Below are 24,377 nucleotides of genomic sequence, written 5' to 3'. Positions count from 1 at the left end.
TTTTGTTTTTATAATATCATTACTTTCGTTGATGACTTGATCTAGCCCCTCCATCACGATGGGTATTCTAAACGGTTTTCGATCTGTTTCAATAAAATGTAGAAATCTTTGTAATGCTTGAGAATATAACGTCCACTTTTCGCGATCATTCATTTTACTTTTAAGGATCTTTTGCATCTCTCCATCTAGCCGAGATGAGGAATTTTCGGGTGGACTCTCATTCCGTTTCAGTCTTTCAATAAAATCTGATTCTACTAATAACATTTTTTTTGTGTTTTCCATTTTGCTTATGATAAAGAGTTCACTAAAGCACTTAAAACTGCACCTAAAATAATAGGTAGAAATGCGCCTCCTTTTTGAACTATAACAGTTTTTCTTATTTTATGTTTCCCTTTCGAAACTAATTTTCTTAAAATATCTTTATATTTTTTTAGTTTCGTCTTTTCTTTTGTTTCTAATGGAATTTTCCCATTTAGGACGTTATAAATACACTCACAAATAATGTTGATCTCTTCATCGTCACAAGATTTAAGTAACGCAGTACGATATTTGGGTTTAAGCAACTGCAATGCTTCAAGTAAATGTTTATATGTGTTTACTCTTGCATGCATCATGTAGAACTGACTAAAATATGCTGATTTTTATCATATTTAAACCCCTTTTTAGGTACATACACTGTGCAATGCCCATCGAACGGAAATATTTTTGTTTTGAAACGGCATATGTCATTTGTATTTTGTTTCAGGTCAATCATGAGGTAACCATGAGCCTCCTTTGTAGCATCTTTGTAGGCTTCGTCCACAAACTTTGAGTTTTCTGGGTAAACTTGTCGTGACAGGTAGCGTATTTGAGTTTTATCCCTGGGATTTTTAAAAAATACAATGTAGCTTGTATTCAATGAAATATCACGTTGACCTCGACCTTGATGAAATATGTTTTGTGTAATATAAAAAACACTTAAGTTTCTATGATGACTACCTTTCGTAAAAATGTCAACGATTCGTCCATCTGATTCTCTCATCAAATCATCTATAATAAGAAGTTTAGGTTTCTTCCCATCAAAAATTGAAAAATCTGGTATTCCTTGACTATAATTTACATTTTCCAGATTGTAGAGAGGTTGCATTTCATCATAACACCAAATAATTTCATCAAATTCAACATTACATATCTCTTTGGAGTTATTCAAAAAGTTTGTGACAAATTGAGTTTTACCACAGCCACTAGGACCTGCGACAATGGTGGTGAAAGGATGATAAAAGTGAATCATTATTAAATATCGTAATCTATGTCTATGTGTGTGTGTGTGGGTGAGTGTTGATATGTTAACGGATGGACTTTAAATGGTAATATTCAGAAAGAAGATTACTATTTAAACAACTCAGATATAGTAGAAAAAAACAAAAGGATTACGTAAAAAAATAAATTTATTATATATGATCACACTTTTAACATTAATTTTTTTGTTTCTTATTTACAAAACTTCCTTAAAAGATATAATAAAATAAAATTCATACATTTTTTTTTTTACATGTTTACAAGTAATATCTTAAAAATATACAATGTACAAACAATAATTTGGAATTCGAATGTTCTGTGTGATTAAATTACAACTTAAAAAACTTTTTAATTATTGCGGTATTTTATAATGACCCCACGCAAGAGTGTCAGAAGAGTTTTCTAATAAGTATCGTTTTGTATCTTCATGCGATAATGATATTTTATTTATTTTTTGAGTGAATATTATATGTTTTATAGACTTAAATCTTAGCATTTGAGCGCGTTGCAAATTTTTATTAAATAAACACGTTTTGTAATTGTCAAGAGTAAATTTTTTTGTAACACATTTATTGACTCCTTTGGCTTTTGATAAAACACCGTATTTTTCAGTTTTCTCATCATTCTCGTCATATTTTTCAACATCTAAGGTATACATTTTAGATCTCAGACCTACGAATTCTTTTAAAATTCTACCATTATTTTCATCTTTGAAAAACCCTAATCGCTTTTTATTAATTAACGGCAAATCATATTTATTGTTAGGAGGATAGTCAGATGTATCAAAATATAAATTAAGGTCTGATTTTATATCTGCGTAATAATTTTCCGTGAAAATTTGATATACTAAGCTATCAGTATCTGTATAAAGAAGCTTAAGATTGTCTGGATATTTGGTTTTCATGTAGCTGTAGTGAAAGTCATACATCAAAGTTTTTGATATATCTAATACGCAAAATCCCAAATAAATCGGTTTATTATTAAATATTCTAGTTTTATTCAACTGAACGGCCACTAAATTCTCAGAGAATATGGATAAACTATGGAACTCGGGTTTCGCTATCAAAGATTGAACCCCCTGTGTTTTTCCTCGATTTTCCCAGTTATTTAATAATTTGACATTTACACGTTTTGCAACATTTTCCATGGTCTTACCGAACACTGAATTATTCATTAGTTTAAAGAAATCTTTTTCAAAATCGGATGATGCCTGTGATCGCATGTGGGTGTTCAAATCTATGTAACTTTTTAACCACATAGACTGCTGAAATTTAAGAATGCGATGGATTTTACTCAATTTCAAACCATTTTTTAAACACTGTTTTAGATTTCTATAGTGAATGACATAATTCGTTTTTTTATTTAAATTAGGAATTAATTTTTTTTCTTTGGAATTACCCAAACAAACGTTTTCAGGACAGAATGGCAAATCTGAATGAGAGTCATGCAACTCGTTAGGGTATTCGAGATCAACTTCTAAAATTAAACCATGATCAGCGTCATCAGATATATTAAAGTCAGTATCTGTATTTACCCATTCAAATTTACCGGTAGGAAGACATTGAGACATAGCCCACCCGTAAAGGTTATTTGCATCAAAGTACATAAGAAATGATGATGGGATATTTTGATTATAATCTGACAAAAAAATATTATTAGCCTTCGCATATCTATTACTACATTGTGATATGCCACCTCGAATATTTTTCGCTATAAAAGCTATTTTATCGATATCAGTTAGGAGTTCTAGTTTTATTTTTGTAGTTCTTAACATTGCATCCCAACTTAATCCCGGAGCAGTATAATAATGAGCGGGGTCTAATCCATACGTCTTAAGACAAAGGTTTCTAAAATTTTCAAATATATCAGTTAGTAATAAAACATCAGTTTTTAAATATAAATCAGAATAATCACCCATATTTTTGCATTGAAAATGAGACCAAACATCTTTTGCGTGATCATAATCCTCCTCTGAGATGTGACTATCAGACAAGGAACTAAAGAAATCATCTTTAGAGGGAAGAGCTGTTAAGTTTAAAGAATCGTATGATGACATGTGTTCATAGGGATATACACCCTTTCGTAATAAGCGTTTAAAATCCTCCTCGCATGAAAAATTCAATTTTAATTCATGAAATTGTTCAGGCAACAAGTTTTTTGCCAATTTGTCAAGACTACTGGACATAAATTTAAGTGAATCAACAAATCTCAATTTAACTGTGCGATTATTTATTTGCAAGTTCTTAGAAAATGAAATGTATTTCTCTTTGTTCTCTGGAATCAGTTCAATGTCGCCTTCCATCAAACCAAGCCCATGCACTATAAAATGACTATCATAGTTACACAAATTATGGAATAATACAGGTACAAAATTAGGTGCCCTGTATTTTTCAGAACAAAATTTATGTGCCACTCCTTCATAAAGACCAGTATGGTAATTATAGGAAATGACTGAATCCTCGTTTAAATTTTTATCACAAATATAACATGTACTACTCTGAGAAATATGCACATTATTTGCATTAGATAAAGGCAATGGAGTTTTTACAAAAGTATTTCTCCTACAAATGGCCTTTAAGTCTTGTTCCATATACTTCATAAATTCCTGGGTGCAATTTTTGCCTTTATATGTTCTGTACACTGACAATTTATCATTATAAGAACATTTAATATAGTATCCAAAACTATATACCTCATGTTTTTGTATATTTGTTGTTGAGGATGTAGTAGGATTAATTTTACCTGTTTGAATCGGGTTTAGAAAGGCCTCGAAATCAGCATAAATAACAAAAGGTACCCTTAATTTACGTTCATAATTATCGAAAGTAAGTATATTGGAGGAAACGTTTTCATTGAACCAGTTTTTCTTTTTATCCTGTTCTGAAGGTAAATGTGTACAAACATGGAAACAATCGTTTCTTTGATGATTCATTAAATTGTCACGAGTTGTAAAGTTCGACAAACAACCATCACAAATATGTGCGGCATGCTGTGTATTTGATAATTGTTTGGATACTAACCTAGATAAATTTTTGATATAGCAATAATGCCCCTTACTGTCTTTGGATATGTACAATAAGTTCAAGTGGGTAGCTTTTTTGCACTTTGTTAAGTGTAATGGGCCTACTACATCATGTATTTTACTTTTCGAATTGTATTCAAGACCAAAAACGTTTATACTTATATCATTCATTTTTTCAAATTTCTGAATATCTCCAACTTTAAGTGGGAAAGTTAAATTTCCAAAATTTAATTTATTTTTATGCGCTATATACGATTTCGTAGTGTTTGAACGATGACTTGTAGGTGGATACAAGCCTGACAATACAGCCCATCTAAAACATTCATGATCACTATTTTTTACATTAATAACTGCTTTTCTGTTCTGAATATCACGTGGTAATTCGATATAGGAAGAACCACGCAATGGATTAAATTTGTTTACATTGACATCTAGATAGTTAAATTTTACTAAACTCCATCCACTATCTTTTCTCTCAAAGTTAAATAATTTTGTTAATATATCTTTAACAACTGACTCGAAAATCTCATCTTTGTCGCTGCTAACATCAACTACATTGTTACATAATTGGAAATCAAATGTATTATTTACTTGTTTGCTCTCTTGAGTAAAATCCGCATTTAAAATAAAGTTTACTTTTAAAGCATGGTGATCAGTGAGGGAACGATCCAATAATGCAAAGATTTTATCTTTATTTCCTAGTAAAATAGATTCGGGAGTAAATGGTTGGTGAACATTTTCATTTAATAGTATTCTGTAAGTGGCCACCCTATTCTTAAAAGCATTTTCAATTAACTGAACATTAACCCATTCAATGTCAGCCCTTAAAACATTATTTTTGTGAAGATTACTATTTAAATGATTTTTAAAATATCTTTTAGAGACAAACTTATTACACACAGAACATTCAATTTCATGATTATTATTTGTACTCACAATGACATCGGGAACTGGTTCGGGTGATGTTGATGTGACAGGTTCAGCAGCCGCTGGACGGTTTTTCTTCAACAAGAATTCTTCAGTCTCCAAAACTGCAGCTGTCCTTTTTACTCCCCGTCCTATTTGAGAAGATCTATAACAATACAAAATAAACATAAATATCTTAATGTGAGATAAAATAAAAATAATTACTAAAATGGTTGGTTGTATATACTAACGTAAGTCTTTTCGACACTGCTGACAATAGGCCTGCATCATCAAAACTCCATCAATCACATCTGATGACTCAGTATTCCCCTTGGAATTTTTTATATGCCCATCACATGGTGTATAATACGGTATAATATCAGAATCTTCCAGTAACGTGTGAGGTAATTTGTTTGAAATGTACCACATTCGAATATTTCTATGAAAATATGATACAATAAATTCTTTACTTAATTCCTCAATCTTATCACGAGGTAAGGTGAGACCAATATGATAATAAGTAAACACCATTATGGAAAAGGATATCACAATACAAGCACGGCACCAAAACACTGAATGATATGAACTCGAGATACCCCGCTTATATAACCAGTCCTCTCCCACCCCACGTTTATCCTAACAATTAGTTCAGGTCACAACAAGTTACGGACCCATCCTTTGTTAAACAGGTACCGGTTAAGAGTTATAAACATGTATGAACAGGAATATTTTTACTTACGCCTCTCGATGAAGTTGGCTCACAAGACGGGCAGCCTCGCATAGATCTTCATTTTCTTCTATTTCTTCACAGAGTCTGATAAGTTCAAGATCGTAGACATCACAGCTCAAAGAGTCCATTATGAAATGAGAAATCATACAGTGCTTTCTTTCATTTAAATAGTTGACTACACGTATAAGATTTCTAAGAGTGGGGACTGTGACCTTTACAAGTGAGAAGTTTAAATTAAAACTTGTTGTAATGTTATACAATAAAAATAATCTGTTACATGGAAAATGTACTTAAGGAGAGGTAAAAAATGAGAAATACGTTAACACAATCATTAAGCTACTACTATCATTAATAATTATAACTATCACTGTTTCTTATTATCTATAAAATATTTCACACTACTGTCCTTACAAGCTAATTGCTTTGTTATGTTATAAATAATATTTCGCGTATTTTGTAGCTCCAAATCGTCTTCCAACGCAAAATATTTCAATCTGAAGTCCGCATGCTTCCAGTGTTCCATGGGTGGGACGTTTTTAATTGTTTGCATATCATATATCTCGATTTTAATCAAATGTGATGCATACGCCCCGTCGTCTTGTCCGGATGATAAGTTTGCAACACCGTCTGGTGAACTTTTGCTCACATTCGAAGACCGTTTCACAATTTTGGGTTGCTTTTTAGGTCGTTCAAAGAAACTATCGATATTGTTTCCTGAACGTTTCTTTGCGATGGCTTGTTTAACTTTGAAACCAAGCGTACCCTCTTCATCGCTTGATTCGTCTTTATTATTATCCGGGTAGTAATAGTTCTTGAAAGTATTTTCAGTGAACTGAAACAATATAAAACAATAATTTACACACTGTCTACGATCTTGATAATTAAAACACAAAGAACACAAGTGAAAACAAAACAAAGTAAGTTACGGTAATAAAAGACATACTTACATCCATTGTTGGGTCTTTCTATAAACACTTAAACACTTCACTGTTGAATTAACACTATATTTCTATATACTGCAATAGATACAAGGAGCTCTGATACAGTGGACTGCCACGACGGTAATACTTACTCAAACTCATTTCTCTTCGGCTTTTATACTGTGTCACTATGACCAGGGTACAGTACCGTTAAAATCATGTCTCAACAAGTTCATCTAATACATACGCTCTCTTTACTAAAACCCAAATTCAAAAGCATAATAGGAAACAATAAATCCATTGTCGGTATAAAATATAATAGATGTCTATCAATAAAGCAATTATGCTGTTATAACAATGAATAGCAACGCACAAGAAATGTTGACGTATTAGACTAAATCATGTTGAAACCAGTTGACACGTCTCGTTCCTTTTTTTAATCACACAAAGTAACATGTCTCAACAAGTTCATCTAAACAGACGTTCTCTTTACTCAAACCCAAATTATAAAAGAATAGGTATAGGAAACAATAAATCCATTGTCAGCATAAAATATAATAGACGTCTATTAATAAAGCAATTATGCTGTTATAACAATGAATAGCAACGCACAAGAAATGTTGATGTATTAGACTAAATCATGTTGAAACCAGTTGACATGTCTCGTTCTTTTTTTTAAATCACACAAAGTAACATGTATCAACAAGTTCATCTAAACAGACGTTCTCTTTACTCAAACCCAAATTATAAAAGAATAGGTATAGGAAACAATAAATCCATTGTCAGTATAAAATATAATAGACGTCTATCAATAAAACAATTAAGCTATTATAACAATGAACACAAGTGCACAAGAAATGCCTCACACGCCTCGTTATTTTTTTAAATAATAGAAAGAAACAAGTAACTACGAGTTTACTTTATATCGGAAGACTAGGTGAAAGTAGTAGAAAGGTAGTTAGAGTACCTATGCATCACAAATAAGTACCTATCGCTAATACCTATTGCAAATAGCTGTCGCTAATACCTATTGCAAAATACCTATCACAAACACCTACAGTATACACACATAAAGAAAGCATGAATGGAGACGTCGGTGGGTTAAGGAAAGGGTCCAGGCAGGTAGTATGCTCGGTAACACAATAGCGCGCCCGAGTCGAGATCGAACAATAGAAAAGGGTCGATAAGCCTATTGTTACCGTGGTGAACAAGGTGTATTGTTTAATTAGCGTATTTCGTAAGTCCCTGAAGGAGGCGCCGGGCACTGCTGAGACCTAGCGCAATCAATTCAAATGGGGGGCTATTTTTTTTTTTTTTTTTAGGTTCAGCAGGGGCGGTGGCTCGGCCTTGGGGTCAGGATCGGGGACCACTGAGAGGCGGGGCCAGAATCGGGGAATACTTTCTACTAGCAGAGCCTGAATTCTGTTTGTCTTGAACCAACCTAAATCTAATCCTAATTTAATCCGGTAATAAGGTAGTTTGCTTGCATGCACTTATTATGCTTTCGGAAGCGGTTAGGTACGTAATCTTGACACGATTTCAATGTTAACCTTCCAAATTATTTCCAATTTTAATTTTCAAAATGAGCTACCTAAATTAGGATAGCCACTTGTTTTTTCTCTCGAGGGTGGCATATACTTTTGGCGCGTAACTTCATCCGAATCCCGCAATGGTAAAACATCACTTGTATATAATACTTAGCACGTTCATACTCAAAGTACAGTCACCTGCAATAATATGTTACACAACGAAGGCCGCAAAAATATCTGACACGATCTTATTTATAGAGCCGTAAGAGCGTCACATAGCGTCGGCGGCCTTCGAAGAGTAACATACTATTGCAGGTGACTGTACATGTACCTACCTAACAATAACAATAAAAGTTTTATATTTGGCATTTCCCTCAGCTTTCTGAATATTTTATTCAAGCTATTGTCTTTCGCGCAATTCCACGAGCAAAGTGATGGATTGGGAGTGAAACTTTCCTTTCATATTTGTTTCTTTTCAATCAATTTCTCACAACTGGGAGGCAACGGAGACACAGAATATTATTTTATGGGTTTGAATATAAATAACCAAACTCCATTGATAAATAATAATACAGGTTAAATAAACAGGGATAATAAAAACGGGTAACTCTAACTATGCATGGAAATTAGTAAACTAAGTGATCCGTGTAAACAAACTAAAACCGAACAAGAAAAGCTGCAAGCCAATTATGGATCACTTTATCCACATTTATCCACGTGATAAAACAACTGTCACTTTTTAACTCTGCGGGATAGAAAGAGACGTACACCGTTTTATCACGCTGTCACGTAGACAAATACGACCATCATATCCGTACTGGTTTAAATGAAAGATAAGACTAGGTACGGGCATCTGTACTCTTTTGCCTATATTTTATTTCAAAACCACGTACATACTCGTATATTCTATGTAATTCAGACACCAAGATCATTATATACTCTTTATCTTTAGGTATTTAAATAAAAGCAAACAAAATCTACCCTCAAATGGCTCCTTAAGCCAGGTGAGGATAGATGAAAACATTACACGATTAAATAATGTAGGTTAAAGTCAGGGCGTTCAGTGAGTGATCCAGGCGGTTTTTAGGGTTCCGTACCCAAAGGGTAAAACGGGACCCTATTACTAAGACTTCGCTATCCGTCCGTCCGTCCGTCCGTCCGTCCGTCCGTCTGTCACCAGGCTGTATCTCACGATCCGTGATAGCTAGACAGTTGAAATTTTCACAGATGATGTATTTCTGTTGCCGCTATAACAACAAATACTAAATACAGAATAAAATAAAGATTTAAATGGGGCTCCCATACAACAAACGTGATTTTGGACCAAAGTTAAGCAACGTCGGGAGTGGTCAGTACTTGGATGGGTGACCGTTTTTTTTTGCTTTTTTTTTGTTTTTTTTTGCATTATGGTACGGAACCCTTCGTGCGCGAGTCCGACTCGCACTTGCCCGGTTTTTTAAATTAACCAATAAATGTTATAACTACCCATAGATACCCGAAAATGTACAAACTGTTTGTATACTTTTATTTAAATACCTATGTAGATACTGACTATAATGAATATCTATTAATCTATTATTCATGGTAAACGCTTGTGTTAAATGTTTTTTAATGGTTTTATTTCCCTTCGTTTCCATAGTTCTTTCAACGAGAACTCCGCTTTATATAGCTTCTAAGTGGCTTATTTATCCTACAACAACTAGGCAGTTAATAATACTTGGGCAAAGGGTTATTAATACCAGGGCTCTGCGTTCAGCTCAAAATTCACAGAACCTTTCAGGCGGGGCCAATTAGGAAAGTAGCCTTCACTAGGATCAATAAAATATTACCCGGAGGACTATACAAAGGACAATGTGAATCAAAAGGGGATAAATAAAGGCAGGGGGGATTAAGGCTGCCTGTTCATCGAGGCGTAGGGTGTGCGCGGTCATTTATTGACGCTCTGGTTTCGATTTTTTTGATTCAATATTCTTTTAGCCACGTCTTGTCATGTCGAGTCAAATAGCTATTTAAGTTACAATATCAATTCTCTGGAAGCGTATTTAAATGTGTTTGTTTTATTATTATTCAATAAAAGGCTTATTTTTTTAATACGACAAAAAATATTTGTTCGTGAAAATAGTTAATCTGCTGTACGAGTAGAAAATACGATTATTTGATTAATTTATTACAGGTGACTGAACTTTAACGGTTAATATTAATTTGTTATATGGTTTTAGAAGATCTTGACCACGCAGTATTTCAAAGTAAATAAGTTGAAAACGGGGGAATAACTCCACGCCATTGAGCTAAGTCAGGGCCACTTTACACGGCTCAAAATTAAATATTAATTTTTAATGATTATGTCACTTAAGCCCACGTAACGAATGTCACCTATCGTACCGAAAACGACACAAGCCTTCAAATCACTCGACATTTTAGAACAAAAAATGAGATTATCCATACATATATAATTATACTTTTAAAACTGTAAATCGAGGATGCACTTTAATGTTAGAAAGACCTGAATACTCTGCTATGTAAACAATCCTCATATACGAGGGAAGGCAACGAGCACAGTTGCCACCGTCGAGTTAGAAAAAGGCTAAAACCGAATAGCTTAAAACACGTCACGCTACCTAAACAAAACAAAACTTTACCGTGTTGCATTCCGTGCCGTTGCATATGACTGACAGACAGACGTTAATGGCGCGAATTCCTTTCAAGATAGTACGAACTAGACGTACTAATTGCTAATGGTACCCATTTGCTGTGTCGCTTCAGTGAGGGAGCAAAACCTAGTTACGGCTTCGGTGCGCTTTAAGGTTTTCTTTATGCTGTTTGTGTAACGTTTTACACTTTGAGCACGATCGTAAAGAAGATTTAATTATATTTTAAAAAATCATAGCCCTGCGAAAGTAATAATTGTTAAAGAGTACTTCATTATTTTGTTTTAATTATGACTTAAGGTCACTCACGCTCACGCTCTTAAGATGATTATGATTCCAGCTGTCATGAGTTGAATCTCACGGTAGTGTTGTAATTTGAAAGGTTGATATCAACTTGATACGGAAATATTATTTTGTATTGGTAACTTTATTTTTACGAACAGCACACACCTAATAGAATCTTGTGTACCATAACCACCGGCACGTTTAATTTCGAGTATGTAGCTCAAATTAAAAAAGCCTGGGAATCCAGTTCCCGGGCTTGTTTTCACTGGGCGGAGTAATTTGTTCGGCGCAGAGAGAAATTAATTTTACATCGGTACCGCGCTAAGCATATCTGCCGTAACATCATATGCAAAAGCATGCAACTATACGCCTTATTCTTAGGTGAATAGAATATTGAATTATATTAATGTACAGACGCACATAAGACAGATATTTTTTAAGTACCCGATTGGGTCGGAAGTGCCTGCGGGATCCACGCAAGTAATTATAAGACTCATCGGCTTACCTTATGTGTTCGATGGAGGTGTGGGATCTGTATATTTAAAGGTTTCGCGAAACACAAAATTAATAAGATACATGGGATGTGGTACAGTCGAGTTCATAATAGTAGATAAGTATACATGTTTTCACCTTAGTCCATTGCAATACGAGTAAGATTGCTATAATTAAGTAAGTAACACTTTATTGTACGGAAGAGAGGAGTAAAGGTATATCAGATAGAACATAAATATAGTACAAGGGCGAACTTATCCCTAAGAGAGATCTCTTCCAGTTAACCTTACACTCGCTGAAACTAGTGCCTATGCCAATGCTTAGTTCGGTAGCCAAGCAAACCCAAGGGTTATTTAGGACCGGCATACCTACCAGGCTAGCAAGTTACAATTAAATAGATAATAAGTTCTTACTTCAATACTTTAAGATGAAACAGGAGCTGAGTTTTAAATATTTTAGGTAAATATACCCGTTTCGCTAACGGAAGCGGTTCCTAAAAATAGAGCGATAAGGATTAGGTGAAAAATCCTGCGTAAAAATCTCAAAAATCGAGGTTTCGTACTCGACTGTTTCCTCCTCCAAAACTTAACCAATCGTAACCAAATTTAGAAATCTAAATGATTATAAAATTATCTCTGTCGGACCGTGTTGCTTTTTTGGCTCATCAGTCATATCAGTTTTGAATACTATGCCTCACATTGCGGCATAGTCAATTAGGCCATTTGGGCCATTTTTGAAGGGCTCTAGCGCCTTAAAAAACAAAAATATCAAAAAAGGAAAACGGTCTGACACAGATATTGACAATATTAATCTGTGTTGAAAAAAATCATTGCTCTAGCATCAAAACCCACGGAGGAAACAGTCGAGTACGTTTGTATGGAGAAATGACCACTCCTGTTGGCTCTTAATAAAGCACATATTTAGCTACAAAACTATATTTAACGGTGTCGCTGTTATTAATTGATGATTCCAAAACAGATCAGTGAACGGTGACAACTCTACCGCATAAACCGTAATAGTGTGATTTATTTTGAACGTATTTCTCAATAACTTCTGCATCGAACAGTGTCCGCGCCGTTGCGCATTAACACGTTTGGTTGATCCTGCGTACGCTGCTCAAATAAACAGACACGTTTGAGTGAGGGATGAAATTGTAATGTCAAAGAAATGGGTACGCCTCATATGAGAGACGACGGGAAATATAGGGTGAATATCTTTTGATATGCCATAAAGTTATTTTGTGTTACAATTATTTCGTGACGTTTTGCAGACAGACGGAAAGATGATTGGAGAAGGATTTGGATTGTTTGTCCTATTGGAGACATTTATTTGTATTTTCGTAAAATAGTTAAAGTTAAGAAGGTACCAATACCTAATCATAAAGGAAACAGTATATTATAACGAACAAAGCAGGATATTTCAATTGTCGGTCATAAAAACAGCACAGAAGTGTACTTAACATTGATAATACTGAGCCTAATACTCAACGACTACTGAAGAGAATCATCATTGATAGTTTGCATTTGAATGAGTTTGCAAATCATACGCAACATTTTACAATTACAATTAGTGTTTTAGTTTATAATTTTAAGTTAAGTAGTTTTTAACTTTAATACTCGTTTATAGTATGCCAACATAAATATACCTAAAAACTTATACAGGTTTTCTTGGCAGATATATGCATTTGAACTCACTCCCAAAAATAGGCTACCTAGTTAAGTAACTACGGAAAGTAACTTAAACATTTGCAAAACTCGCCAATCTATGGCTTTATTTTTACGTGAAAGGTAAAGTTTCTAAACCGTCGCGGTCTAATTGAAACCTTAAAAATAAGGAAATATTAAAAATAAAACCACTCGTAGGGCTATAAAAACGTGAACTGTAAGTTACTGTTGAATAAAACACGTTTAGATCGGGGATTTAGTAAGTATTTAGTGTTTGTAGGTACATAGGCCAAACTAAACAGGGCTATAACCGCGAAAATTTAAGTTCGCAAATTGCAGGCATTTTTCTCTGTCACTCTAATTACGCCTTTATTGGAGTAAAAGAGAAAGATCCCCGCAATTTGCGAATTTCGGTTTTCGCGGTAGCCCCTCTGAGCGTCAAAAGGTTCTTATCACAGGGGCAGTTAAAAACCGCCAAACACACAAATCCGCGATCACCTAACATCTTCAGACATTTGGCATAAATCACAGGATTGAATTTTATAAACCAAAAATTGTCTGTACTGAACATCATTAGTATCCTGAGTCTTGAGTTGTGCGAGATGCGATTGAAATCAGAAAACATAGGGTTAGCAGGGTTAGGTTAACCCTGATTCAAGATTCCTGATTCTGATTTCAAGTTAGTAGTTTTTTTTTTATTACCTAATATGGATTTCTACATTTTCTACCCCAAATGGTGGGAAAATGCCGATGACAGGGTCGAGTGGAGAAAACGAGGGGAGGCCTTTGCCCAGCAGTGGGACACCAAAGTAGGCAAGAGAAAAAAAAATGGATTTCTGCACGGCCCCGTAGACAACATGGCAGTCGCTAACGCTCTGTAGCGATCGAAACGTAACTGTCACTGTCACACTAACAGGGAAGATAGTAATAGAGAGACACAAAGCGATTCGATGGCGAAGCGCAAGCGATTGTCACCTTGGCCAGGCCGCCTGAATCTATTAATTATTGAATACGTATGATGGATGGTACCTGGTACCCCCAACTGTTTCATTTACTTTTTGTCGGTTAGTTACATAACACACATCTCTGTTTTGACATTTTGCTGAGACATCTTCCACGACTTGTGTAACCTGCGTCGAAACGTCGAAAATAAAAGTACCTAACCTTGGTTTTCCCGAGAAAAGTCTCATCTGCATCATACCTATATTTAAGAGTATGCCTCTTGTCGGTGGAGTAATTTCCATGTTTGGAGATCCTCTGCCTTCTCTTTGACAGCCTGATATGACACGACGTTGATATTTTCCTTTATTTGATTCATGTACGCTCTCCTTGGTCTTCCCTTCTTCCTCCTGGTTCCTGTTTGCTTCACCTTTCCCTTCTATGATGTTTCTGATAAATTCGTCGTGTCGTATCAGGTGCCCAAGCATCTTTCCTCTTCTATTATCTATAGTTGCTGTCTGCTCATTTCTAATTTGATCTCGCATGAAAATTATTTCTGTGTTTCACCCATCTACCTAATTCTGTAATGGGCTAATGGATAACCGACCCGAGATATGTATAATATATTTTGTAATGCAAAAGACTAGTATTTGATGTGGGAACATCTGAGACAAAAACTTACCCTTTTCCACTTGTTTGCGGCCTTTGCCCCTCGTCATTTCTGATTCACGCAAAGGCCATCCTCGCCCCGGGCCAACTAGTGAGTTAAATGAAATACTTATTTCAGTTTAATACCTAACTAATTTACACACATTTGCACAAAGTAACAGTGATAGAAGTTAAATTAAAATTAACTAACCGTCCTTATAATATAATTGTTATCCTGTCTGTAAAACGATACCTACCTATATATAATATGTGTAGCAAAACTATAGTTTGACAGTTTTATAGTTGGATAGTATGACTATAAGTACGTACTAGACATATGCATATACGTAATGTATTTATTACATACATATATATTTATAGTATATGTTAGTCTTTTTAGACGACAACGGTTTCACTCAGTTGAATTTTTAGTCGCTGTTGGCGACATGTTTCGGGCCCGTCGGGGGAAAGTTTAATTTCAATTAAATGTTATAGTTTTCAAATGGTTTTGAGAGGCATTTTAAACCTCCCAATAAAACTTCAGAGCATTTTACTATTACTTAGCAGTGACATACAATTGTGGAATATTATATGTGTAATTCTATTATTAAGAAAAATCTACAATATGGCCGTATCTAATTATATTTTCAACTAAATCCATCTAAGGCTAGCTTCGATGAACGAGTTCAACGAGTCCAGCAAATACGTATATTCCGCATACTGCAGTCAGGAACGCGGCGAACTTCCAGTTTGAATTAGAAACATACTTTATCGTAAATTTCGCGGAACACAATTGCACTAACGATCGTCTGCGTTCCTGCTAGAAAATTTCATGAGTGTGCTAAATAAGGGCCTTGGTACAATTAATTCATATGTATACTATAGAGTATACAACATAATTTGCCTGTTTTTGTACGTTGTGTTTGAACATTTATAAATGTAATAATTACTTCGCTGGGTGTAATAGTAATTGTTTTTGGTATCTTATAACTAGTAACATTTTAGCTAAATATTAACTTTCGACTTACTCATTTACTCAATCTAATTCTAGATGTGAGTGTAATTTGTTAGTTACTTTGTACATAGTATAGTTCTCTAAGCAGACTTTATGTTACTAATTAGTACTGTGTTTAACACATATGTTTTAAATAAACATAAGTTAGTTGGCAACGCTACTGCTGCAGAGTTAGTATGATGAGATGCATTTAATTTGTTTTTGTTAAAACTTTTTTGTAATATACTTAATGCATTTGGTGAATGGCGCTTACACAAACAACAATCACTATACCTTATAAAACAAAGTCCCACTACGTCTCTGTCTGTTGGTGTGTTTGAATGTTCGCGGCAAACTCAAAAACTACTTAATGGATATTCATGCAACCGCATCACCTGTCAATAGAGTGATTTTTGAGGAAGGTTTAGGTGTATAATTTGTTAACCCTTGCGATGCCGGGGCCGATCTCTGTTATAATTAAAGCGAATATTCTCGTTCATTGTACAATCTTAAACCTATCCTGGGGCATTCCACGAGACTGTCGCTTACATAACGCAATTCTTCTAATATGTACTTTGATATTGGGTCAAGTAATATTTCATGACTTGGCTAACAAATTGGCAGTATATATATTCTCGAGATTCACGTATTTTATTGAGGTAGCTGCCATATAAGGCAAAAGCGTTATGTAAGCGACAGTCTCGTGGAATGCCCCTGCTGTCAATATGTATGTTTCCTTCAATAATAATAGCGACATTAAATTTCATACAGCAATCGTATTCAATCCACTTTGGCAATAATTTAACCAGGTGAAAAGCTGGCTCGAGATCTATTAATTGGCTGATTGGCTCCAACAAGGTTCATGTAAAAGCAAACCAATGAATAATCTCATTTCGTTAATTAGCATGCCTAGAAGCGCATTCGTTCACAATTAATTGATTAAACAGGCTTTTGATGAAAGGGCTTTTTATTGAATGAATTTGAAAATGAACGGAACCTAATGGAATGTATCGAAGAACCGCACAAATCATGGGCCATGAAAATGGCAAACCCATGCCGAAATAACTAGATACTTATAGGTACGAGGAAGAGCTATTTTGAATAACCAAGGTTTTTTAGGGTTCCGTAGCCAAATGGCAGGAAGGTAAATAAGTGAGATAAGATAAGATAAATAAATGAAACCATAATAAATAAGCGCAATACGGCAAACTTCAGTTAAAAAACATCATGTATATTAACGTATACAATTTCTAAAGCCGCATCCTGTCTGGCATAAACACTTTGAGCTGGGGCAAGTTTGTTACAATATGCAAAAGATAAATTAGGTTACAAAAAAAAACTTATATTATTCTCAAAATAATGTGAAATTGCATGCGCTACGCGATACTTATACATGTGTCTCTTATGCTAATATAGAGGACGAAACTGAGTATAATAGGTTACTACGGAATTCATAGGTTATTAATATTAATTTCAATTAAATTATTATTATTTAAGTAGATTTTAAGTTTGACTTTGATTTGTATTTGATGAATAAATAATAACTATTACATAAAATTATTAATATGATTATGTAAAATATGTCCTCATCAATATTATTTAGCGCATTATTAGTATTCAGGTGACAAGAGGGCGACGCAACGCATTAACCTTTAAAAAGGGGTCAGTGCGTGAAAGTTTTGTCCCCTAATATCTTATTCTGGACGGTGGTTAGTCAGAGGGTTTTAGGGGACATAATACTGACTTTGAATATTGATGAATTTGCCTTTGCGGTTGAAAAATTCAAGTTATTTTGTAGAATGATTGGTTTTAGGCACTTAATCTAACTTCGGCTATCTAATTGCAATGATCAAATTATTAAACTTTATTTTATGTGTTCTAAAACTGCGTTTAAATAGGTTTTTAAAATAAACATTTTTACCATTTATCACGATTTTATGTTAAATACTTAAGTTGGTCGTTGAATAATAAAGCTTAACCTTTTAAAACAAAAACAGTTAAAACAAAAACAAATAAAACGTGGTAAACTTTTAACAACATAATAAACTCTAGCACAGAAAATCGATTCCGCTCTTACCGAGAACAATAATACTTTAGAGGAAAATGTACTGCCGGTGTACATTTTACAGGGAACTTCCTACGGCTAGTGACTCCGTCAACTGAATAATAAATGTTCAAGTCACTGTGTGTTCTTATTTCTGTTAATGGAATTCTCTCTCTGATTAGTTACATAAACAACTTTTTTGCATTAACCCCTTACTGCATATAATAAAAAACATTTCTTGAAATTTGAACTTTAATAGCTGTCAATTGAGTTAAATATCATACCGCCATATCTGGCTTCGTAAGCGGTAAGGGGTTAAAGATTAAAACTGAGAGTAAAAAATACACAAAGTAACACAACTCTTTCTGTAACCAGATTAATTAGTACAGATGTCGAAGTTTAATCGAACGCTGACTCAAATATCCAGAATGTTTAATATGACAAGGCAAGAACCAAGCCCCGTATTACATACATTATTATATGATAACAAACATATAGAATAAAATGGAATTTTTAAGATGTTAGACAACTAATTAATTATGTTAGGTGTACCTTATAGGTAGGTACATCTGATAATTATTTACTTACATATTTATATTATTATAATGATATTGAAGTTGGATATAGGCTGAAAGTCAAAGTAGAGCTTCCAAAAAGAAGCATATATGTGTTCACCAATTATATTAATACCAAGTGTTAGAGTCTGTGTGGAAAGATGAAATCGTTGAATGGCCCATACATTCCACGACTCTTCTCTTTCCGCACAAACTCTATAGTTTTAATGTTATTTGCGAAGTTTATTGTTCAGCTTTTACAAGAACGCTAACACATGTGAAACAAAATTCCTAGACAAATAAAACATTAACAACACTAAGAGCGAATCACATTGTGGCTAACAATAAAACCCCCTCATTTGCTGACGATCCTCAAATAACAATGTAACACATATGACTGGCAACACAAAGCCGCACTTGCTTTACGAGTACATTCTGACAATACCAATTCCAGGGCCTTGTCGGGTTGCAGTAGTTACCGGTATTGTTCAGATTTTACGATGCTCGACACGGTTGGAAATGCGAGAACGTTATGATCCGATTGGCGTTCGTTACATTTCTGCTAACGCCATGACTCTAAAAGTGACATTCCATTTCCAACTGCAGCTGCAATACTGTTCATTTTCTATGGAAATTGACAATGACAGCGACGCGTTTCCATAGTAAACTGAACAGTATTGCAGCTGCAGCTGGAAATGGAATGTCACTCTTATTAAGCAACACCGGCTTACCAAGCCGTACTGGTAACGGCAGCGCAGCAGCTGTGTAGTATTTTTCAGTCGCCTGATAGATCGGTATGGCTGGATACTTTCTGAAATTCCCAATTGACTTGTTCAAGGAGAAAGATTAATGTATAGCGAGAAAACTTTTCCACCTGTTTACTGAAAATTCGTTACACACAAATGGGCCAATAGGTATGAATTATGGTGATTTCACCACCTACATAGCTTTAAAATAAGTTTTACTAGCCAGAGTAAGTAATATATGTTCAGGTGTCACACGGAGTATAATTTAGGAGACCAATTTAAAGTTTGAAAGTCAGATGATCGTAATATCGTCACTGCTTTGAAAAAATCTCGTATCTCGCACTGCTACTCAAAGTAAAAACGCAATAACTCTGTATGCATACCATACATAGTTACCACATTTTTATTTTTATTCACAGAACAAGATACGAGTTTTTTTCAAAGTAGTCACGATATATTATTAATAATATATTATGTGCATCTCACTTACACCAAAACATATAAATAACAAATTAGATAAAATAAGATTTTAAGAATTAAAATATCACTAAATTATGGAGGCAATAAAAAACCTAGGGATATATATAGGTGGGCAGTTAAATGTGGAACTATTAAAGAGGTAATTCTATAAAGTGTATAATTAAGATTCAAGAGAAAATGCAATATTCTCAATATTGAAATTATTATTAGTACATAGGTAGATGTATATGTGCCTACCTACGTGTTTGGCCCATACAATTCCCGAGATGGTACAAATCCTTGTTTGTTTAACAAAGGTCTGTGGAGATATCCATCGTGGTACAAACCGGCAATGGGTCTAAATTGACCTGGTAAATAAAGATTCGACGAAAGTTTGCTCCATTGATTGTCATCAAAAAGGTTATTAGCGGTACTCAAAGCAATGTTGTCTTTGGTACTAGTTGCAAACATTTTCCAATTATCATTGTTTTCTGGCAAAGCAAATTTACTGAGTGTTAATGGAGCCAATGTAGTCAATGATAAGTTTTGGAGAAATTCATTATCATATTTGGGTGCAGAATAAACTCCGGCAGGCTTTTTTGTAGTCTCGATTAATGATCCTGTAACTTGCTCCGTGGTATTTATGCCTGAAGTAACTGGCGTTATTGTCGTCATTTCTATATTAGTTGTAAGAATTCCATCAGTTGTGTTGTTGTCTAATCTTAAATTGGCCACTTCTCTCGGATCTATACCAACGCCTGTATCTTCTTGGATAGTAGAAGCACTGAATGAAACTCGATCGGTGTCATTTAGACTTTGATCGTTACTTGAGTTTGTGTCAGCTGTTGTAAGGTTTTGAAACACATCATTTTCTTGATAACTGTTATCACCAATGGACTCTTGAAAATTGTGTTTTTGACTGAATGTCGGAATGATTATTATAGGAGAATACACAAAAGGTCTGGAGCGTATTGCACTTCTTTCATTGTATCTAAAACCAAATAGAGATACGAAATGACGTTCAACACGATTCATTGACTCACCTGCAACAAAAACAATTATTAAGAATATTGTTTTAACTTAGATAACTAATTCAGCTAATGTTTTACGTTATACTACTAACATGAACGAGCACTGCAATGAATTATAATAATGAAAAATAAACGTCCGCTCACTCGCATTTTGCAAAGTCAAATAAAGCGCTAGAAAGTATTGCCATACTCTCATATGTCTGGCACAGTAAATGCAAAATTGCAACATAAATCTATCCGAGCACGAGCAGAATTATGGATGTTTTTAGTAATCTGAAAAAATGTTTCCGTATGACCGTTTGAAATAATACACCTCACAATTTATTTTGCTATCACTGGATACGATCGTTGGTATAGGAGCGGTATTCAGATTTTAAAAATCCGTTTTTGATTTCATACTGAATAGATATTAGTCTCTATGCATTCGGTTCGTACCATTAAATAAATACGAGCAAATACACTGTGATTAATATCATATCAATTTAAAATCAATAACTTATATGTTTACGCCGTCTTGTTGCCTAAATAGTGTTTAGTTTTAAGTTTAGAAAATACGTATTATAGTCGCACCAAACAAAGTCTGCAGCGGATTTGATAGCCCACGCAGTGTAAGTGTTATGTATACGTCATAATTTCATAGAAGTTTGAAATGACACTTGCACTGCGTGGGCTATCAAAATCGCTGCAGACTTTTTACTGTCTCACTATAAATATATATGTTAGTCTGCAAGGCATTTGTAATATGGGCCTTGTTACCTAAATTAAATTTCAAAATAAAATATCAGACAATATATCAAAGATTTAATAATGTAACAGAATACGCAATGAAAATGTTAGTCTAGAAAATAACACATTATTGGTTAATTTTGCATATACAGAATCAAGTGAAATCGAAAATAAACATGAACCACATTAAAAATGCGGGCTAGTCAGACGTCAATGTTATCTTAGTTTCATAACTTACTTTACCAGTTTTACAGTGGTTTACCCGTATACGGGCATGCTATTATGTAACGATAGTTCAGTTAAAATTATGTTTTAAGTATACAAAGTAAACCGAACTAGATAATTAGGTACTCCATATAATTCAAAAATACGAACTGCTAAAACTGTTGCGATAAAATAGTTACGTACAATGAACAGAGACTTGTAAGCGAATTTCGACTATTTACTGTAAGGGTTTATGAATTTATTATTTGAAATATAACGGAAAACACACCTATTTGGTCTGGTCATGTGTATTTCGACATCATATTAATTCCACACGCAAACAACTTAAGAACTTTCGTCATACAAGTAAGTACTTTACAACTAGCGAAAGAAATAGTTGTCGTTAATAACAATATAAGTAAATGAAATTTTAGAATCTTACAACATTTACATTAAGTTTAGTTTTTTTTTGTTTAAAACACTCGTATAAGTAATTATTTTCCGGGGACAAAGCAATCTCGACGTAGACGAATAAAGCAGAAAAATGTATAAAGAAACGGCTGCCAATGAATTTGTAACGAACTGACAGAATCAGGAGCGTTGACAGGCAAAACACTCATTGTTATAATTTTCCTTCGATGAAAAGGGACTGTCTACTGTGATGTCGTTTTCTTAGAAATAATATCTATCCAAGTCTGCTAGGTAAAGTGAATACAATACAAATGACAGCTTAAAAATGGAACTTGCTTTTGAACGATACATTTCTTATAATGTTTTCGAGATTTGACACAAACGACGAAAGGAAAGAAGGCTCATATCAGCTGGTTTAAAGGAACATTCTTTGGACCTGACTGTGTACAAAGTACTAACCTGTTTTACTTGAGCACAAATATTTTGGGGGACTATTTTGGTAAATTTTGCTACATGGAGCTATGAAAAATAAAAATGACCCAACAAGACACCTCGTTGGGTTAATAATCAAAAGGCTGGCTAGATACTCTACTTTTATTGAAGCCAGTAAGATCATCACAGGCCTCTGGGCAATTTATAAATTAATTTAAAATATTTACAGTACCTACTTAATCAATTTTCGACGAACCCTAATGTCACCTGAGCCTGGGGCATATTCCCCAGGACACATTAAAATTTAACATTTATACATCTCAATTTCAACCAGTTAGCCGTCCATTAGTTATATCTTAATAACGTTACATAATATAATTTTATATTATTTTAGTTTTAATGGATTTCATAAGCTTAGTGTTTTGTTTGTTATCTATGATTATCTATGCCGTAGCAAAGAGAACCAAGTTTTATAATCATATACTATTTATAATCATACATCCATTCATTAAAAATATACGTTGATAGTAGGTAGGTAAGGTAGTGTTTGTTTTTTCTGTCCTTGAATTTCCATAACGACAATAGAAGTCTTCCTGCTTTACAAAACTCATTGCAATATTTTTGATTCAACACCTGAACGCAACAAAAACAAACCAAAAGAGATACCAGCAATGAAAGCCGTCGCTGCATTTTTTTTACAGAGAACAGAATTATGACGAACGAAATAGTGATAAAAATATCGCTGTGTAAAATCGTTGTTAGTGTTGAAGTTTTCTTTGAACTTCGAAATACTGGAGCTGAGCTTACAAAAGGGGGATTTTTATGATAAAAAAGCAGTAAAAAAGTTTTCAATCAACCGAGAACGGTACATGGTTGCAATTTTCCAACGCTATGTGAGAAATAACTTATGATTAAATTACAGATCGACTGATCGATTTTGCGACGAACGCTTAGTAAGCAAAAATTATACAGCATAATATTATGAATCGTCCTAAAATCACGCGACAAACTATCCTTCGAATAGATCGTTAGCAATCTTCTCTTATACACATTTCATCTACTTACTTTCTATTTACAGGGGTTGTCTGTCTTCTCCTGGATACTCACTTATATATTTCTTATCATTACTAAAGTAATGAACATAGCGGGCTTTTTACATAAATCTGGTTTAAAAAAGATTTTTTGGTGCCTCACGTATAAATAACCAAGGTTGTTTTATGGCAAATCTAGACGAGGCATGATTAAAAACCAGTGGTACAGTCGCCATCAGATATCGGAGCGGTCAAGGTGCTCACAAATACTGAGCACGCCTCTATTGTTAGGGCGTTAGAGTTCGTGTTCAGATATTGTGAACACCTTGGCCGCTCCGATATATCTGATGGCGACTGTACGATATAGCCGACTCTCACCTACCTATGTCCATAACGGATATACTGAATTATTTAGTTACATTTTTTCGTAAAGTGTTTTATGATACATTGATGGTTAGTAGATACGTAAGTTTCACCTCAATATGGTGCTATTAATATACTTTAAGATGACATGATTACGTCTTTGTAATAAGAAGCAACGTAATAAAGTCTGGCTTATGAAAGATCAAACCTAGCCTAGCCTAGGCTAGGTGTAATGAAACCTGTGTCGAAGCATCGATAAACAAAGGTAATAAAATAAATTCGCGATAGACCCGTCTATAAAATGTGAGTTAATATGTGTTA

At 34.2% G+C, this 24,377-nt stretch overlaps 2 protein-coding genes across 2 annotated transcripts; both read right to left on the bottom strand.

Moving 5' to 3' along the window:
* Positions 1-1,527: 1,527 nt before the first annotated feature.
* LOC134670253 (uncharacterized) lies at positions 1,528-6,337 on the bottom strand. Its single transcript, XM_063527990.1, has 2 exons — positions 5,946-6,337; positions 1,528-5,372 (listed from the first exon to the last, which is right to left on the bottom strand). The coding sequence occupies exons 1-2, from the start codon at positions 6,080-6,082 to the stop codon at positions 1,631-1,633; spliced, it is 3,879 nt and encodes a 1,292-aa protein (XP_063384060.1). The 5' UTR covers positions 6,083-6,337; the 3' UTR covers positions 1,528-1,630.
* A 13,779-nt stretch (positions 6,338-20,116) lies between these two features.
* On the bottom strand, positions 20,117-21,051 carry LOC134669883 (uncharacterized). The gene is made up of 2 exons (XM_063527501.1): positions 20,982-21,051; positions 20,117-20,901 (listed from the first exon to the last, which is right to left on the bottom strand). The coding sequence occupies exons 1-2, from the start codon at positions 21,037-21,039 to the stop codon at positions 20,117-20,119; spliced, it is 843 nt and encodes a 280-aa protein (XP_063383571.1). The 5' UTR covers positions 21,040-21,051.
* Positions 21,052-24,377: the final 3,326 nt, after the last annotated feature.

This window comes from Cydia fagiglandana, chromosome 13, assembly GCF_963556715.1.
Source record: "Cydia fagiglandana chromosome 13, ilCydFagi1.1, whole genome shotgun sequence".
Taxonomy (NCBI): Eukaryota; Metazoa; Arthropoda; class Insecta; order Lepidoptera; family Tortricidae; genus Cydia; species Cydia fagiglandana.
Note: the sequence above shows the minus strand (reverse complement) of the source record. Positions and strands in the feature narration are given on the sequence as shown.

What these genes read in the sequence shown, in the direction of transcription:
- LOC134670253 (XM_063527990.1), bottom strand. Translation starts at nt 6,082, where the DNA reads ATGATTTCTCATTTCATAATGGACTCTTTGAGCTGTGATGTCTACGAT. An exon ending in AGCCAACTTCATCGAGAGGC is followed by an intron (nt 5,373 to 5,945) that starts GTAAGTAAAAAT and finishes GTATTGTTATAG; the next exon opens with ATCTTCTCAAATAGGACGGG.
- LOC134669883 (XM_063527501.1), bottom strand. Translation starts at nt 21,039, where the DNA reads ATGCGAGTGAGCGGACGTTTATTTTTCATTATTATAATTCATTGCAGT. An exon ending in TCATTGCAGTGCTCGTTCAT is followed by an intron (nt 20,902 to 20,981) that starts GTTAGTAGTATA and finishes TTTTTGTTGCAG; the next exon opens with GTGAGTCAATGAATCGTGTT.